At 44.5% G+C, this 13,691-nt stretch overlaps 1 protein-coding gene across 4 annotated transcripts in view; it reads right to left on the bottom strand.

Moving 5' to 3' along the window:
- Positions 1 to 396: 396 nt before the first annotated feature.
- LOC144296173 (nuclear body protein SP140-like protein) overlaps positions 397 to 13,691 on the bottom strand; it is a 42,269-nt gene continuing 28,974 nt past the window's right edge. For 2 of the 4 annotated variants that reach the window (XM_077869175.1, XM_077869177.1), the window contains exons 2-6: positions 8,983 to 9,139; positions 7,815 to 7,983; positions 4,908 to 4,991; positions 1,643 to 1,792; positions 397 to 802 (exon numbers count right to left, since the gene is read on the bottom strand). In XM_077869175.1, coding sequence (XP_077725301.1) covers positions 708 to 802; positions 1,643 to 1,792; positions 4,908 to 4,991; positions 7,815 to 7,983; positions 8,983 to 9,139 — 655 coding nt within the window. In that variant the 3' untranslated portion in view covers positions 397 to 707. Of the gene's footprint in view, positions 803 to 1,642; positions 1,793 to 4,907; positions 4,992 to 7,814; positions 7,984 to 8,982; positions 9,140 to 9,750; positions 9,813 to 13,691 lie in introns of all 4 variants that reach the window. The other 2 variants (XM_077869176.1, XM_077869178.1) reach the window with 2 other exon arrangements.

Genomic DNA, 13,691 nt, shown 5'->3' on the forward strand with positions numbered 1-13,691 from the left:
TTGCTAGCATGACTCACAGAACACAGGGAAATGCTCTACTTATGATTACAGTTTTATTATAAAGACCGCAACTCAAGAACAGCCAAATGGAAGAGATAGATAGGGCAAGGTACATGGATGCCAGGGCTTCCACGCTCTCTCCAGCATGCAACCCCCCAGCACATCAACGTATTTACCAAGTCAGGGGCTCCCAACCCCATTGTTCAGGGTTTTTTACTACCAAGGTTTAATCATGTAAGTACACTGGTTAAATCATGGGCCATTGGCGATTGAACTTAATCTCCCACCTCTCATTTCTCCCCAGAGATTGAGGGGTGAAACTGAAAGTTCTAACCCTCTAACTCTCATAGACACCCTCTCACCGCTCAGGAAACTTCAAGGGTCTGGGAAACTGGGTGCCAGGAAGTAGAAACAAAGACCAAATGCCTTTTTTTTTTTAATCATACCACAAGAGGCAAGATCACGTGGAAGGAAAAACAACAAATAGAAATATGCTAGCTTGTTTCTACTCCAATGTTGACACATGAACATACATATTCAGTGACTAGGATCTTGTCTGCCACATTTTTCAAAATGGCACACGAGGTAAGTACAGAGAATGTGTTCCCAGCATCGACTGGGCCATCGGCTGTAGAGTGCACTCCAAGTACAACACGTCAGGAAGCAGGACCTCTGAATTCAGATGCCTGATGGTCTGTAGCCCAAAGCTAGCAGCCCTCGCTCTTCTCATCCGGGCCTTGTCCTGGTGCTGAGCTCAGAGCTTCTGGGGGCTCTTCTTCCTCGCTGGATTCACTGCTGATCACTGCACAAAGAAACAAAACCCCTTAGGGATCTCAGCGTGGGGCCAAGGAACCAGCAGGAAACCCCATAATGGGGGGATGCCAGGAAAGATCCAGCTGCTGGGGTAAGCTCTGGGGAGGAATGTCCCTGCTCCAGATGGTGCCCATCTTCTCATGGAATCCTGGGCCTACAGGTTAACAGCAGGGCTCCAGGCACTCTCCCTGGACGCTGTGTAAGGACAGGTGACCACAGTGCCCAGCTCTAGTCATCTTGCTCCCCATCTTCTGACCACTCACTCCCTTCTTCCCCTTGCAGCTGTCTCGCCCCCTTTCCCTACCTCTGCTTCTCTTTCTCACAGCTCATACCTCCTCTCTCAGCTCAGCATGTTCTCCTCAGCACTCTCTGTTTCCACCTGATGTGTCTTTTTGTCCCCTTATCTCTTCTTGCCATCTTGCTCTACACACCTCCTTAGCGGCCCCCGTTCAGTACCTTTCCACTTCACCCCCAGCTCTCCTCTGTTTGGCAAAATCTCCTTCCCTGAGCACCAGGGTCTCCCTCTCCTGCATCCACCCCGTCCTCCCTGGGCTGCCTCCTGACACCTTCGCTGCGACACACGCAGTGTCACCACATCAGACTCCCTCGGCCAGCCTTTATAATGTCTTCTTTTCTTTTCTTTTTAGGATTTTATTTATTTATCAGAGAGAGAGAGCATGCACAAGAGGGGAGGGGCAGAGGGAAAGGGAGAAGCAGACTCCTTGCTCAGCAGGGACTCAATCCTGGGACCCCAAGATCATGACCTGAGCTAAAGGCAGATGCTTAACCAACTGGGCCACCCAGGCACGCCTCCCTCGGCCAGCCTTACTGATTATTTCTGATGCTTGGTCACACGCTATCCCTGCTGGCTGGCCTTCTTGGTTAGTTCTGAGGTGACAAGATGCAATCGTCTTCTGCATATTCACCAGATCCACAACACAAGATTGTACTGGGTTTTCAGATCTGGAGAGCTCTGTCCCTGGAATACATACATAATGATCCAGAAAGAACCCTCAGCTGTCTCCCCGACCCCCTGCTCCCCTCTCTCCCCACTCCCCCTGGGAGGTTCGCCCTAGCACTACCCCTTGCCTGCTTACCTACTGCCTCGCTCTGTGTCAGGACCTCTGTGTCCTTCTCTCTCCACCTCTCTGGGGCTTTCCTTTTTACCCTGAAATCCACCTTTTTGTTTTTCCTCTTTTCTCTTAACCTACTATTCTCATTCACTCACTGAAAATTATCTTGGCTGAATTTTGTGTTTATTCTTATGTCCTTTTCCACAAAGGTGGCTTAGTACATGCCTACATAAATATACTTAGAACAGTTTTTATAAAATCCTCCATACAAATACATCAGTAATGTAATGTTTGCCAACACATGGCAAAATGTTTGCCAGCCCCTTCAGGGCTTTGGAAACACTGTCCCCGGGGACGACGGCCTGCAGCAGAAGCTTCTATGAGGTGGCCTCCCCCTGATGCTAAATATCCCACCACGTCTCCTCTCTCTTGGCCTCATTGGCCTCCAGCAACGTTCCATTCACTCCCACTGAACACTCTGTCTTCAGGGTTTCTTTGTGTCCCTCTCTACCTTCTCTTTTATTGGCATTTGCTTTGTCCATATGATCTTTGTCACTCTCCCTTGTGTAAATTGTCAGTTTATCTCCTCTCAGCCATGGCTCTCATGTCCTCTCTCCATCTCTGTTTTTCTCAGGCTTACCTGGACCCTCTACCTGCCTCTAGGCCCCCAACCCTAGTCTTGTGTGTTGTCCTCATGTCAAGGGTAGCATCCTTCCATCACTCCAGATTTCTCACCAGGCTTTGACCACAACTCAGAGCCCCTTCCCCACCTCTACCTCTAGGATCTTCTCCAGTGATCCTGCTTACTGGCCAGTCTGGCCATCACACACATTATTTCCATGCTCCTGTGACAACTTCTGGCAAGGCGGATAAAGCTGCCTCCCTGCCAAACCTCCACCCAATGGGAGAAGTTTGGATCTCATGTCCATTTAGGTAAAACCATGCTTGCTCCTAAAACTCATATTGGATGGTCCAATCCACCTACCTGTCTGCACTCGTCCTCCACACAGGGCACCCTCCTCCACTGAGGATGCCAGCTCCCCTTTCTGTCTTGCTTCCAGGCCAGGGGTAGGATGAGGAAAGCAAGAGGCCCAAGGCCCCTAATTTAAGGAGGCACCTACTCTTGGGTTCTCTTTAAATTTCGCCCCCTAGGCCCTACAGATCTCACCTCACATCTTAGAAAATGTGCCTCCCTCACATCTTAGAAAGTAGTCAGAGGCTGGGCTCAGGTGCCTGGCCTCTGACCCCTCCACATAATGAGCTATCCAGATAATGGGTCATCTATGACACAGGATTCAGTCAGTTACCTTGCCTATCACCCAAGAAGGCTGCACACCTTCTCTGACTTCCTCTTCCTTTGTTCTTAAAACTTTGGCTTCATCAGGTGCTGATGAGTGAGAAAAGGAGAGACCAGAGCCAGTGACCAGAAAACAAGCTAAGGAGTGGCCACACTGAGCTCTGAGGTTGGAGACAGAAGTGAGCTGCTCCTTGTGCAGAAAGACTTCCTGCTCCAAGACTCCGCCCAAAACCCAACCAAGTCTGGCTCTGCCTCTCTCCATCCCATTAGACCTCAGTCCCTTTCTCCCTCCATGTCCTACCAGGATCCAACCTTCAGGCATTGCTGCTCCCATCCTAGGATGATATGTCTGCATCCCAGACTCCACTGTCTTCTGTTTCCTCATGTTCCTGTCTCTCTTTCCCGCAGCCACACTCTCTGCTCAGTCCCTCCTGCCTCCGCCTTCCTGACAAGCTCTCTTCCATCACAATTTCCCAACTTCCATGTCAGGCTAAACTGGTTTCTCCTTTCTTGTTCTCTCCGACTTGCTGATTGCCTCCACTCAATGCACAGAAATTAAAAGATATACCTTTTAGTGATAGCAGTGGCTCTTGGCAGTAGGAAGAAGGAAATGGGGAGTGAAGTGGGGTTGCCCATTGAGGCAAGTGGTATGTTTTGAAAGTAGATAGAGGGGGATCCCTGGGTGGCTCAGCGATTTAGCGCCTGCCTTTGGTCCAGGGCATGATCCTGGGGTCTCGGGATCAAGTCCCGTGTCGGGCTCCCTGCATGGAGCCTGCTTCTCCCTCTCTCTGTCTCTCTCTCTCTCTCTCTCTGTCTCTCTGTCTCTCTCTCTCTGTCTCTCATGAATAAATAAGTGGGATCTTAAAAAAAAAAAAAGAAAGTAGATAGAGGTGACAATGACACAACTTTGTAAATGTACCAAATATCACTAAACTGTACACTTTAAAGTGGTTAATTTTATGCTATGTGATTTTTACCTCCATGAAGACACACACACACAGGCTCTGGGTTCAGAATGCCTGGGTTCGCCCTTGCTCATTGGACCCCAGGCCAACTGCACACACAGTCTCTAGATTTTGGTCCCCTTATCTGCAAAATGGGCACATAAGCAATGCTAACCTCCAATGGCTGCCTGAGTGCTCACCCCACCACTGCCAGAGCAAATGTTCTGCCGTGAGGTGTAAATAACATGGTTATTTTTATTGTATCTTAACCTTTTCTTCTCTTTCTTTCCCTCCTTCTCTCTCTCAAAGTACTCACATCCTCCCCTCCACCTTTCTATCACTTCCTCTTTTTTCTCTGTGAAAAACTAACTGGCTTTCTTCTTGAATATCTGGGCTTCTGAACAACATCCCCTACACTGAGAACAACATCCCCCCCCTTCTGCCATCGTCAAAGGTCTCCTCTTTGTCATTGACCATGGGCCAGAGTTCTTAGCCTTTCACAGCTTCACACTGACGGTCATCTCTGGAAACTCCTAATTCGCACTTAGGTTCTTGCTTCACTCTCCAAATTATGGGGCAGAAAGTCTCTCTTTGCCACCTTTTGTCTTGGATTCCAGAGTCATGTCATTTTGGAATCAATACAAAGCCACACTCATCTGCCTGCCTCATGTCCCTCTAGCATCACATTCCCTCTAGCATTCCTCTAGCATCACAGTTGCCCTTCCTGAGTTCTATCCTCTTTGTAACCAGGAAACAAAGGTTGTATTCTTTCATAGTTACCTTGTTCACAGCTTGGCTCAGTGCTGGGAAGTTTTTGTGTCTCCTCGCTATCATCTTCCTGGGGAAAATATTTGTCTTCAATTACTAAACAGAGAAAAAAACTAATTAGTGGTTTCAGGCAAGTCATCACCACCTCATAATTAAGCATCTGGACCCCCCAAGAATCCAGGAATTGAGCAGGGCCTTCTGGACCCCGGATCAGTTAATCTCAGTGGCTCCTAACTTGATGGTGTTTATTCCTTTCCCTGGGACATAGAAGAGAAAAATACACACATGCAAATCCTATAGGTGATGAGCCTGTTGGGTTTAAGGATTATGGAGCAGTGGGAAAGTTATAAACAGTAATTAATCACTCAACAAAATGACCAGAGAAGAGTGAAAGCTAATCTCACTATAAATTCTGTAAGTGGAATGTGTCTGTGAACTGTAGGAAGGAAGAGAGAGAATTCTTCTGGAGAAGAGCAAGGCTCACAGAGAGATCCATGAGTATAAAAGAGAAAGCCCAGCTGCTCTAAGGATGCTGCTAGAGGAGAAGAGGGTTGGGGCAGGGAAGGTGAGTGCTTCCCAAAGAGACAAAGCAGAGGACACCTGGAGGAATAAGACAGACCTCCCAGGGGCCCAGATCCCAGGAACAAAAGAAGGACACTCTTCAGCTCTGAGCAGGGAGCACAGCTTGCAATGCTGGAGGATGGCCCACAGGCCTGCCCCAGCAGCTGGGGAGGCCACCAACCAGGGGAGGCAGGGACATCAGCCCAGCGCCTCTGCCTGTAGGTGACCCAGCACACATAGGAGGAAAGAAATAAGCCAGGAAGCCTGAATGGGGAAGGGAGGGAGGAGAGGGAGATGGGGCCATGTCTACAGGGATTCCAGGGAGGAGGGGACACCAGGGAGGAAGAGAACCTGCTGCCCCAGGGCTCATGGCAAGAGCTCCTCCTGGGGTAGGGCCTGCTAGGGTGAGTTCCACAAGACAGTGGGAACCATGGGTGCTTTGTCATCCCACGACCTGGACTCAGATCCTGGCAAAACCAGGTGGAAGAAAGGAGGAGAACAAAGGGAAGGATGAAGAGGGCCAGTGCAAGTGGGCAGTCCCACGGGGGCTTAAGGGGCCCTGAGTGTGGGATGAAGGTTGGCACCAAGCAGCAGGAGAGAATGCTACACCCCACCCCACAGCCCCCAGATTCTTGACTTTGGGTCACTGACCCATAGCTTCTGTGGACAACAGAGTCTGAGAGGCAATAGCTGCTACCTCCCCAGGGGCAGGTGGGCGGCAGCAAATGTAGGTGCAGGTCCCCCACCCCCCGTCCCCAGCTGGGGGAACCTGGAACCTAACACAGGTGATGTGGACACTTAACCTGGAGAGAATCAGAGCCCCTGAGATGTGGGCAGTACAGGTAACTGCCATTCCCTTTGTTCCCATGGCCTGGGACATCCTGGTCACATATATAATATTGACCTAAGACATGTAACTTTGTCTCAATGAAGCTTTCAACAATTATTGACTTGAAATTTGTTCCTAGATATTTGATTATTTCTATTCCTTTCTCTAACTCAGGTATTAATATAGAAATTATTGTTCTGGGGGGAGGGCAAAAGAATCTGTCTTCTCGCATGCATCATTTTCAGGAATATAAACAGAAGTATCTTTTGGAGGAAAGGGCACAGGAATCTGTTTTCTCCCAAGGCACTTCTGAGGATAGAGTTGATTACCTGAATGTTGAGGACTACATTTTTTTGTCCCTAAAACACTATATAAAATGGATTTTAATAAATTTCTGCTTTAACACTTAAAAAAAAAGAAAAAAAAAGAAATTATTGTTCTGGATGCCTGAGTGGTGCAATGGGTTGAGCATCCCACTCTGAGTTTCTGCTCATATTGTGATCTCAGGGTCCTGGGATCAAGCCTGGCAGCAAGCTCCTTGCTCAGCGCCATCTACTTGAGATTCTCTCCCTCTCCCTCTGCTCCTTCCCCTGCACTCTCTCTTTCTCTCTCAAATAAATAAATAAATCTTTTAAAAAAAAAAAGAAATTTAAAAAAATAAATAAATAAATAAAAATTAAAAAAGAAATTATATTGTTCTTATTTTAATCAATGTACTATTTTCACAAATTAACACACTCCCTACTTTATTTCAGCTTCTTTTGATTTTTCCCCTTGCTTAAGAATTGATGTTACTTCCTTATTTTTATGAAAATAAAACTCCAATTCCTCAGAAACCACACAATCTGCCTATGACCATCATGTCATAATCAGCCCTCCTTACTGCCTTGCCCTTCCACATGCAGGCCTTGCTTCTGTGCTGGGGGGGTTCTTGTGACTTCTTGATTCTTTATGTGGAGCTAACTTTTTATCAGACTATCTCAGATAAGGTTTTCTGTGGGAATTGGTGACAATCTGGTCATCTTAGAAAAATGTCACAACGTGCCCAGGAACACTTCCTCTTTATCAGGCACCCATGACACAAAATAATTACACATTCCTGGAAGAAGAAAAAGGGCTGTAATTAAACCTACATGAGGTCCTAGCAGAGTAATCATCTGATGGATAATTTTAATGTTAAGACCAGAGAACACATCAGTTTCTATTAGTGGTGACTCATTCACACTGACAATCACAGATCCTGGGACAGGGTACACATTTCGTGAATACTTGTTAAACCATGAACAAGGGGTAGTGGAAAGGGAGGTGGGCGGGGGGTTGGGGTGACTGGGTGACAGGCACTGAGGGGAGCACTTGACGGGATGAGCACTGGGTAATATGCTATATGTTGGCAAATTGAACTCCAATAAAAAAATAAATTTTAAAAAATCCATTTGATTGCAAAAAATGCCTGTTAAACCAACAAATGAGTGAATGAATAAATGAGGAGTAGACCTGGACCCTAAAAGGGAGAGGAGAGTATTGATTACCATTTTTGAAGATTCCAAGAACATGAATTAAGGCAGGATACTCCTTCAGATGAACCCTGCTGAACAGGACTTGTAGAAGTGACCTATCAAAGGTCTTCTCAAGGCAGCAGAGGACATCATATGCCACTTTCTCTACAGGAATTAAGTTTCTGTGGGCTTCCTGAGATTTCTTTTAAAAAAAGTGCAATGAGAAAAGAATATAAATAATTTCAAAATTAAAATAGTTTCAAAAAAAAACAAAAAAAAAACAAAACAAAAAAAAAACAAAACAAAACAAAAAAATAAAATAGTTTCAAAGTTAATCACTAGGAAGTGATTGCATAGAACATTCATTCCACTTTCCCAGGTAGATAGACTATTATTTTTCATGTAATATTTTAGAACTTCTTAAATATTTGATCAACTGCTTAAAATAACAAATGAACTCTTCTTATTGACTTTTGAACTTTCATCCTGCGTAGGCTGTTTCAAGAGTAGACCTTATAGTAATTCTGTTGGCCTCACAGCAACTACTGCCTGCCCTCCAGGTATGAGGAGTCCTGAGAGGGCTTCAGGATGTAGGCAGATGGTCCTGCCATTGCTGTAAGGAGCACATGGGGAACTGCACAATCATATGGTACAGAGGTAGCTCCTCTATTTCCCTGGGAGAGCTCACCGATCCAAATTTACTTGAATGCTAAGACTCTAGAACCACCTTACAAAACATAAACCTTTAAAGGACACAATAGCAAGGCAGAAAAAATTGACTTATAATAGCACAAAATCCCTGGGGATTTCATTTGACATAGTGGATTTTATAATGGAATACTGCCCCAGTGCTCTTAATTATTTTAAGTTTGTTTAATTTTGTTATACTATATAAATCGCTAGACATTTGCAAAGCTATCAGTTTCAATTCTGCCATAGGACTATTCCCATCCATCTCACTGCAACATGTCCCACAGAAGACAAGGGCTTTAATTAGAGCAGAAGCATGGTTATCGAGGTCTGCTTGCCCTGTCACCCTCGACCTTATAAGAGGATTAACTCACTTAAAAGAGTCTTTCCATGAAGAGTATGGAAGGACCATCAGTTAGTTAGAGATACTCTAAATTCTGAATCCAGGATTCCACACATAAATTAGTGTGGGGCTGGGTTATTATGGGGAGATATAATAAACTTCACGTACATTATAGATGTCTTCCGTGATAAAGGAGCGGTCTCTGAGGCTTTCAAGGAAAGGAAATGGCTTTGTTATTGCATTTGCTATCTCCACCTTATTTTCCTTGAAGTGATTCAAAAGAGCCTCATGGGAAATCTCCTTGTTCTGGCCTATTGAAAACATCCTAAGGAAAAAAATACAATGAGAGAATGAGCATCAAGTTGCCCTTCCCCTCCCCCCCAAAAAAACAAAAACAAAAAACAAGCAAACAGAAAAGTCTAGGTAGGCCCAGATGTTTCCCTTGTAAATTCTTTAAAATATACATTTAAGAAAGGCTATTACTGATCTTACACTGATTCTGCCAGTGAATAAAGAAAAAAAAAGGAAAACAGTCCAACTTCTAGAGTTTGACAGCATCATCTTGATACAGAAAACCTGACAGAGACACCACAAAAATGAAAAGCACAGGTTGCTATCTCTCCTGGACACAGGTGGAAAAACATGTTCCTACATAATGTTAGCAAATCAAATCCAGCAATAGATAAAAAGGAAAAATACATCATAACCAAGAAAGTAACTTTCTTAATCTAGTAAAGGGTATACACCAAAAAAAAAAAAAAAAAAAGCTAAAAACCAACAAATATGCCTAACATCATACTTCAAGGTGAAATATTAAGTATTTTCCCACTCAATTTGAGAATAAGATAAAATGTGTACTGTCTCCATTTCTATTAAACAATTACTAGACATTTTAGCCAATGCAATAAGGTGAGAAAATAAATTTTTAAAATATACCTGATAGGGAAGAACTATAACCACTATTATTTGCAGCTGATGAGATTGTATACTTAGAAAACCTAAAAGAATTTATAGACAAATTTTAGAATTAATTAGTAAATTGAACAAGGTAATTAGACTCGAATAGATCAATATATATTTCTATATACTTGCAGTAAACAAATTGAAACACAAATAGAAATCAGTATCATTACCAAAAGCATCAAAAACCATCAATAATAAAGACAAAGCCAATAAAAGTAGTGCAAGAACACTACACTGAAAAATCATAGAACATTTGCTAAGAGAATTTAAAGAAAGCCAAAATAAATGCAGAGATATACCATGTTTATGGATTTGAAGACTAAATAGTGTTAAACTGTAAATTCTCCCCAATTAACCTACAGATCCAATATAATTTCAATAAATTGCAAGTGGAGGTAGACAATAGGTCCCTGGGTCCAGTGCTCTGGACCACTGCCACCATCAATGCAAGAGAAGAAATGTCTCAAGCAGAACTCCTCTCTGGGGGCCTCCTTTAGGATGCTTCTCTGAATGAACATGTCCTAGAACCTGGGGTGGTCTCAGAATGATCGATCTCAAGGATTACATCATTGAAAGCCCTCCTCTCATGGTGACAACCCAGCAAAATGGCCCTGTGGCTAGCCTTCGAAGGGATGAGATGGAATTGAGATTGGTGCCATCCCCCAATACTGAACTCCCCATGGTGGCCATACAAGGCTTGTCCTTGACCTACAACCAGACAGGACTGGGGATGTCTTTAGAAGTTTTATGGATGATCTCCAATCCCAGGGAAAACATAAGATTCTGGAGCTTCCTGACCCTCAGGGACAGGATGTCCCCAACCATGGTGGGAGTTGGTGAAACCCACAGAGCAAGGGCTACTGCTGGTGCTTGGCTGGGGCCTCCACCTCCTGCAGTAACTATGCAGAAAGTCAACATATGAAGGGGTGGTGGGACACAGAGCTAACTCCTCCCCCCACCACCACCCTGGAGGTGGCCAGTTGGTTTTGTTGCCTTTTTAACTGTTTTCTGATCCCCTTCTCATATTTGAACTCTGAGTGACAGTACTAAGGTGTCATACTAGTTTTTTCTTGCTTTTTGGTAAGGGAATGAATTCATTATACCTCTGGGGTTGTTATGGGTTAGCTATCCCAACAAAACCTGGCTGGGTCTGCTCTCTCCTGACCCCAGCCCACTCTGTGGTGGCCTGTTCAGTGAAGGAGCCTTTCTCTCATGCACTGGTTATATGGAGGGCATCAGGTGGAAGGCTGCCCATAACCTCCCTGTCTGTGATGTTCACAACAAAGAGAAAATCTGCTGGAATAGATTCCTGAGGACTAGAGAGAGCTCAACAAAACATTGGTTTCAAATAAGATTTTTCTGGAAATTGACAAACTGATTTAAAAATATACGTGGAAATGCCAAGCTTAGCCAAGACAATCTTGAAAATGAATAACAATGTTTAACTTGCTATAGAGTTACAGTGATTAAGACAATGCAATATGGGCACAAAGATTTTTTTCCATATATCCTCCGCCATCATTCAACAAATTATTTAAAGTGTCTTTAAAATACTTAAAATGTGTAAGTAGAAGTTAAGTGTAAATTGGAATGAAAATAAAAAGAAAGGGGGGATGAGACATAAAACCAAGGTCTGAGAGATTTGGTGGGACTGTGGCTCTGAGCCAGGGGTCCGTAGACCCCACATTGAGAAACATGCATCTCTTTGGTCTTCAGGCTATTTCGAGCTGGGAATAGGTAGACAGTCCGTATTAACTATCTCCACTTCTATTTTCCTTTATCTTCTTTGGGCCTCCAGCGAGGTTCAAAGAGTGAAGGTGAAGCTTTTCTCAAGCCCCATCTTCTCTCCTCCATGGTTGGAACCATGTGCTCCCAAGGGAAGAGGGCTGACTTAGTGGTGAATTGCAGAACACTGATTGTTGTTTCAGTTCTGGTGATGTAGTGGATTTATCAGCAGACAGATAAAAAGGAATGAGGGTTCATAAGCTACAGGAGAAATATCCAATTTTCAGCTGAAGTGGAGGAAATCTCAGTAGAATTCACACAAACCTACATATTAAGGAGATTGACAGATCTACGTTGGGAGTACTTCGCTTAGAAAAAGAGGACATTCAGACCAGGTCCCCCAGAGCTCCTCTGTCCTAGACCACCCATCCACCAAGTCATGGTAATCCATTCCTCTGCCTTTCCAGTCACTGATTCATGGATGGTCAGGACTAAGCCAGTGTGGACCAATGAGTTGCTAGAAGTTTGCCTACTGCTTTTGTGTTAAACAAGCCAGTCTTTTGCTCCAGGTGGCTCTAAAGAAGGCAGCATGTCCTCCAGCTGCTGCTAGTAACCATAACAGGCACCCACAACTGTAAGTTCGAGCTGGTGCTGGGGCATCAGAGCAGAAAGATGAAAAAGTACTCAGACGACTGATGGCATCATTGGGCCACTGAATCAACCAGCCTTGAAATCTGGGTCCAAATGCCAGATTTTCCATTACAAATATATTCTCTTTTTTTTTATATATATTCTCATTTTTAAGCCAATTTGGGTTAAGGTATTTGTTAACTTGTAACATCCAGAAAGTATCCTAACTTTTAAAATCCTCAAAAACTAGTATGTGAAGAAAAAAGGCTTCTGAAATAAAAATAGATATGTTTAAGAACAAGATTTTGGCTTAGTAGTCGAGATGTGAAGGGTAGAAAAGGTAAATGATGCTCTGCTCTTCATAACAGCATCAGACCCATGGGCAAAAGACAAGGTCAGAACCTAAGAAGCAGGCTGAACTTTGAAAGGTCCTGCTGGAACTTGAAGTGTGTGACTCTGGAGGCCTTTTCGTGACACATGACATTCTGCTCCCCCAGGGACAGTTCAGATTATTCAACGCCTGGAATGCTGAGAAGCAGAGGAAGATTGGAGGCTTGTGCAAAAGCAGGGTTCAGTAGATATGTTAGTCCTTACTGGACCAGTGGGGTAACCATCTTTGTCAGCTTCCCCAATGGCTTTAGTTCAGGGTTCCGTATTGAAAGATGAGTCTGGGCTGAGACAAAAGTTTATTACCCAGAGCAGGAGGCTCCCTGGGCCCTTGGAATTCAAAGTAGGGGCAGCAGCAGGAGCAGTGGCTACTGTAGCTGCAGAATAAAGAGTCCGGGCTTCCTTGTGGATGAGAATTGGAAGCAAAGAGCAGGAAGGAGCCTGGGAAATTTGGGTGTGAATGTTCGTTGCCAATTCCCAGGTCTCCTTCCAAGAGAAGGACATCAATAGGTATGACACTCCTGGTCCCTCCCTAGCCCTCCTCCTTCCCATGAGGGATAAGCTCTTAGATGTTCCTGGAGAAAAAGCACAGGCTATAAGTTATGATCTCTTCCTGCCTGTCTCTCTGGAGTTAGCCTGAGGGCAGAGAGGAGGCCGCAAGGCTAGTACTCCAGGTGTAGGCATTGTGAGAGCAGACCCTGCCTGGCTGTGGTGAGGTCCCTAATCATAGTGCCCACTGTGAGGAAACTCATTGTTGTGACATAACTAAGCCATGTCTCCCAATCTAGTTTTGATTCATAAAAAAACTGATGTCATAATCTCCAACTATCTGACTTCTTCTCTCTCTCTCTTTCTCTCTCTCTCTCTCTCTCTCTCTCTCCTCTCTCTCTCTTAAGTGGCTTTGAAATATAGCATGTAAAAGGCATTATTATGGGATCCCCTTAAATCCCCACAAAAAACAAGGTAAATACAGAGCATTAGCCTTTGCTTGGAGATGTGCCTGTTACAAATGAAACTGCCTCCCTGGACAGGCCCAATAGTGACTCACCACTGTCTGCCAAAACATAGGGCTCAAAGGGCAAACAGAAATCAAGAGGTTTTAAATATCCAGCATGGATCCTGCAAAGAAAAAGGGAGTCACAAGCAGTCTTGGGAACAATTACAAAATTGGC

Source organism: Canis aureus, chromosome 24 (genome assembly GCF_053574225.1).
Source record: "Canis aureus isolate CA01 chromosome 24, VMU_Caureus_v.1.0, whole genome shotgun sequence".
NCBI lineage: Eukaryota > Metazoa > Chordata > Mammalia > Carnivora > Canidae > Canis > Canis aureus.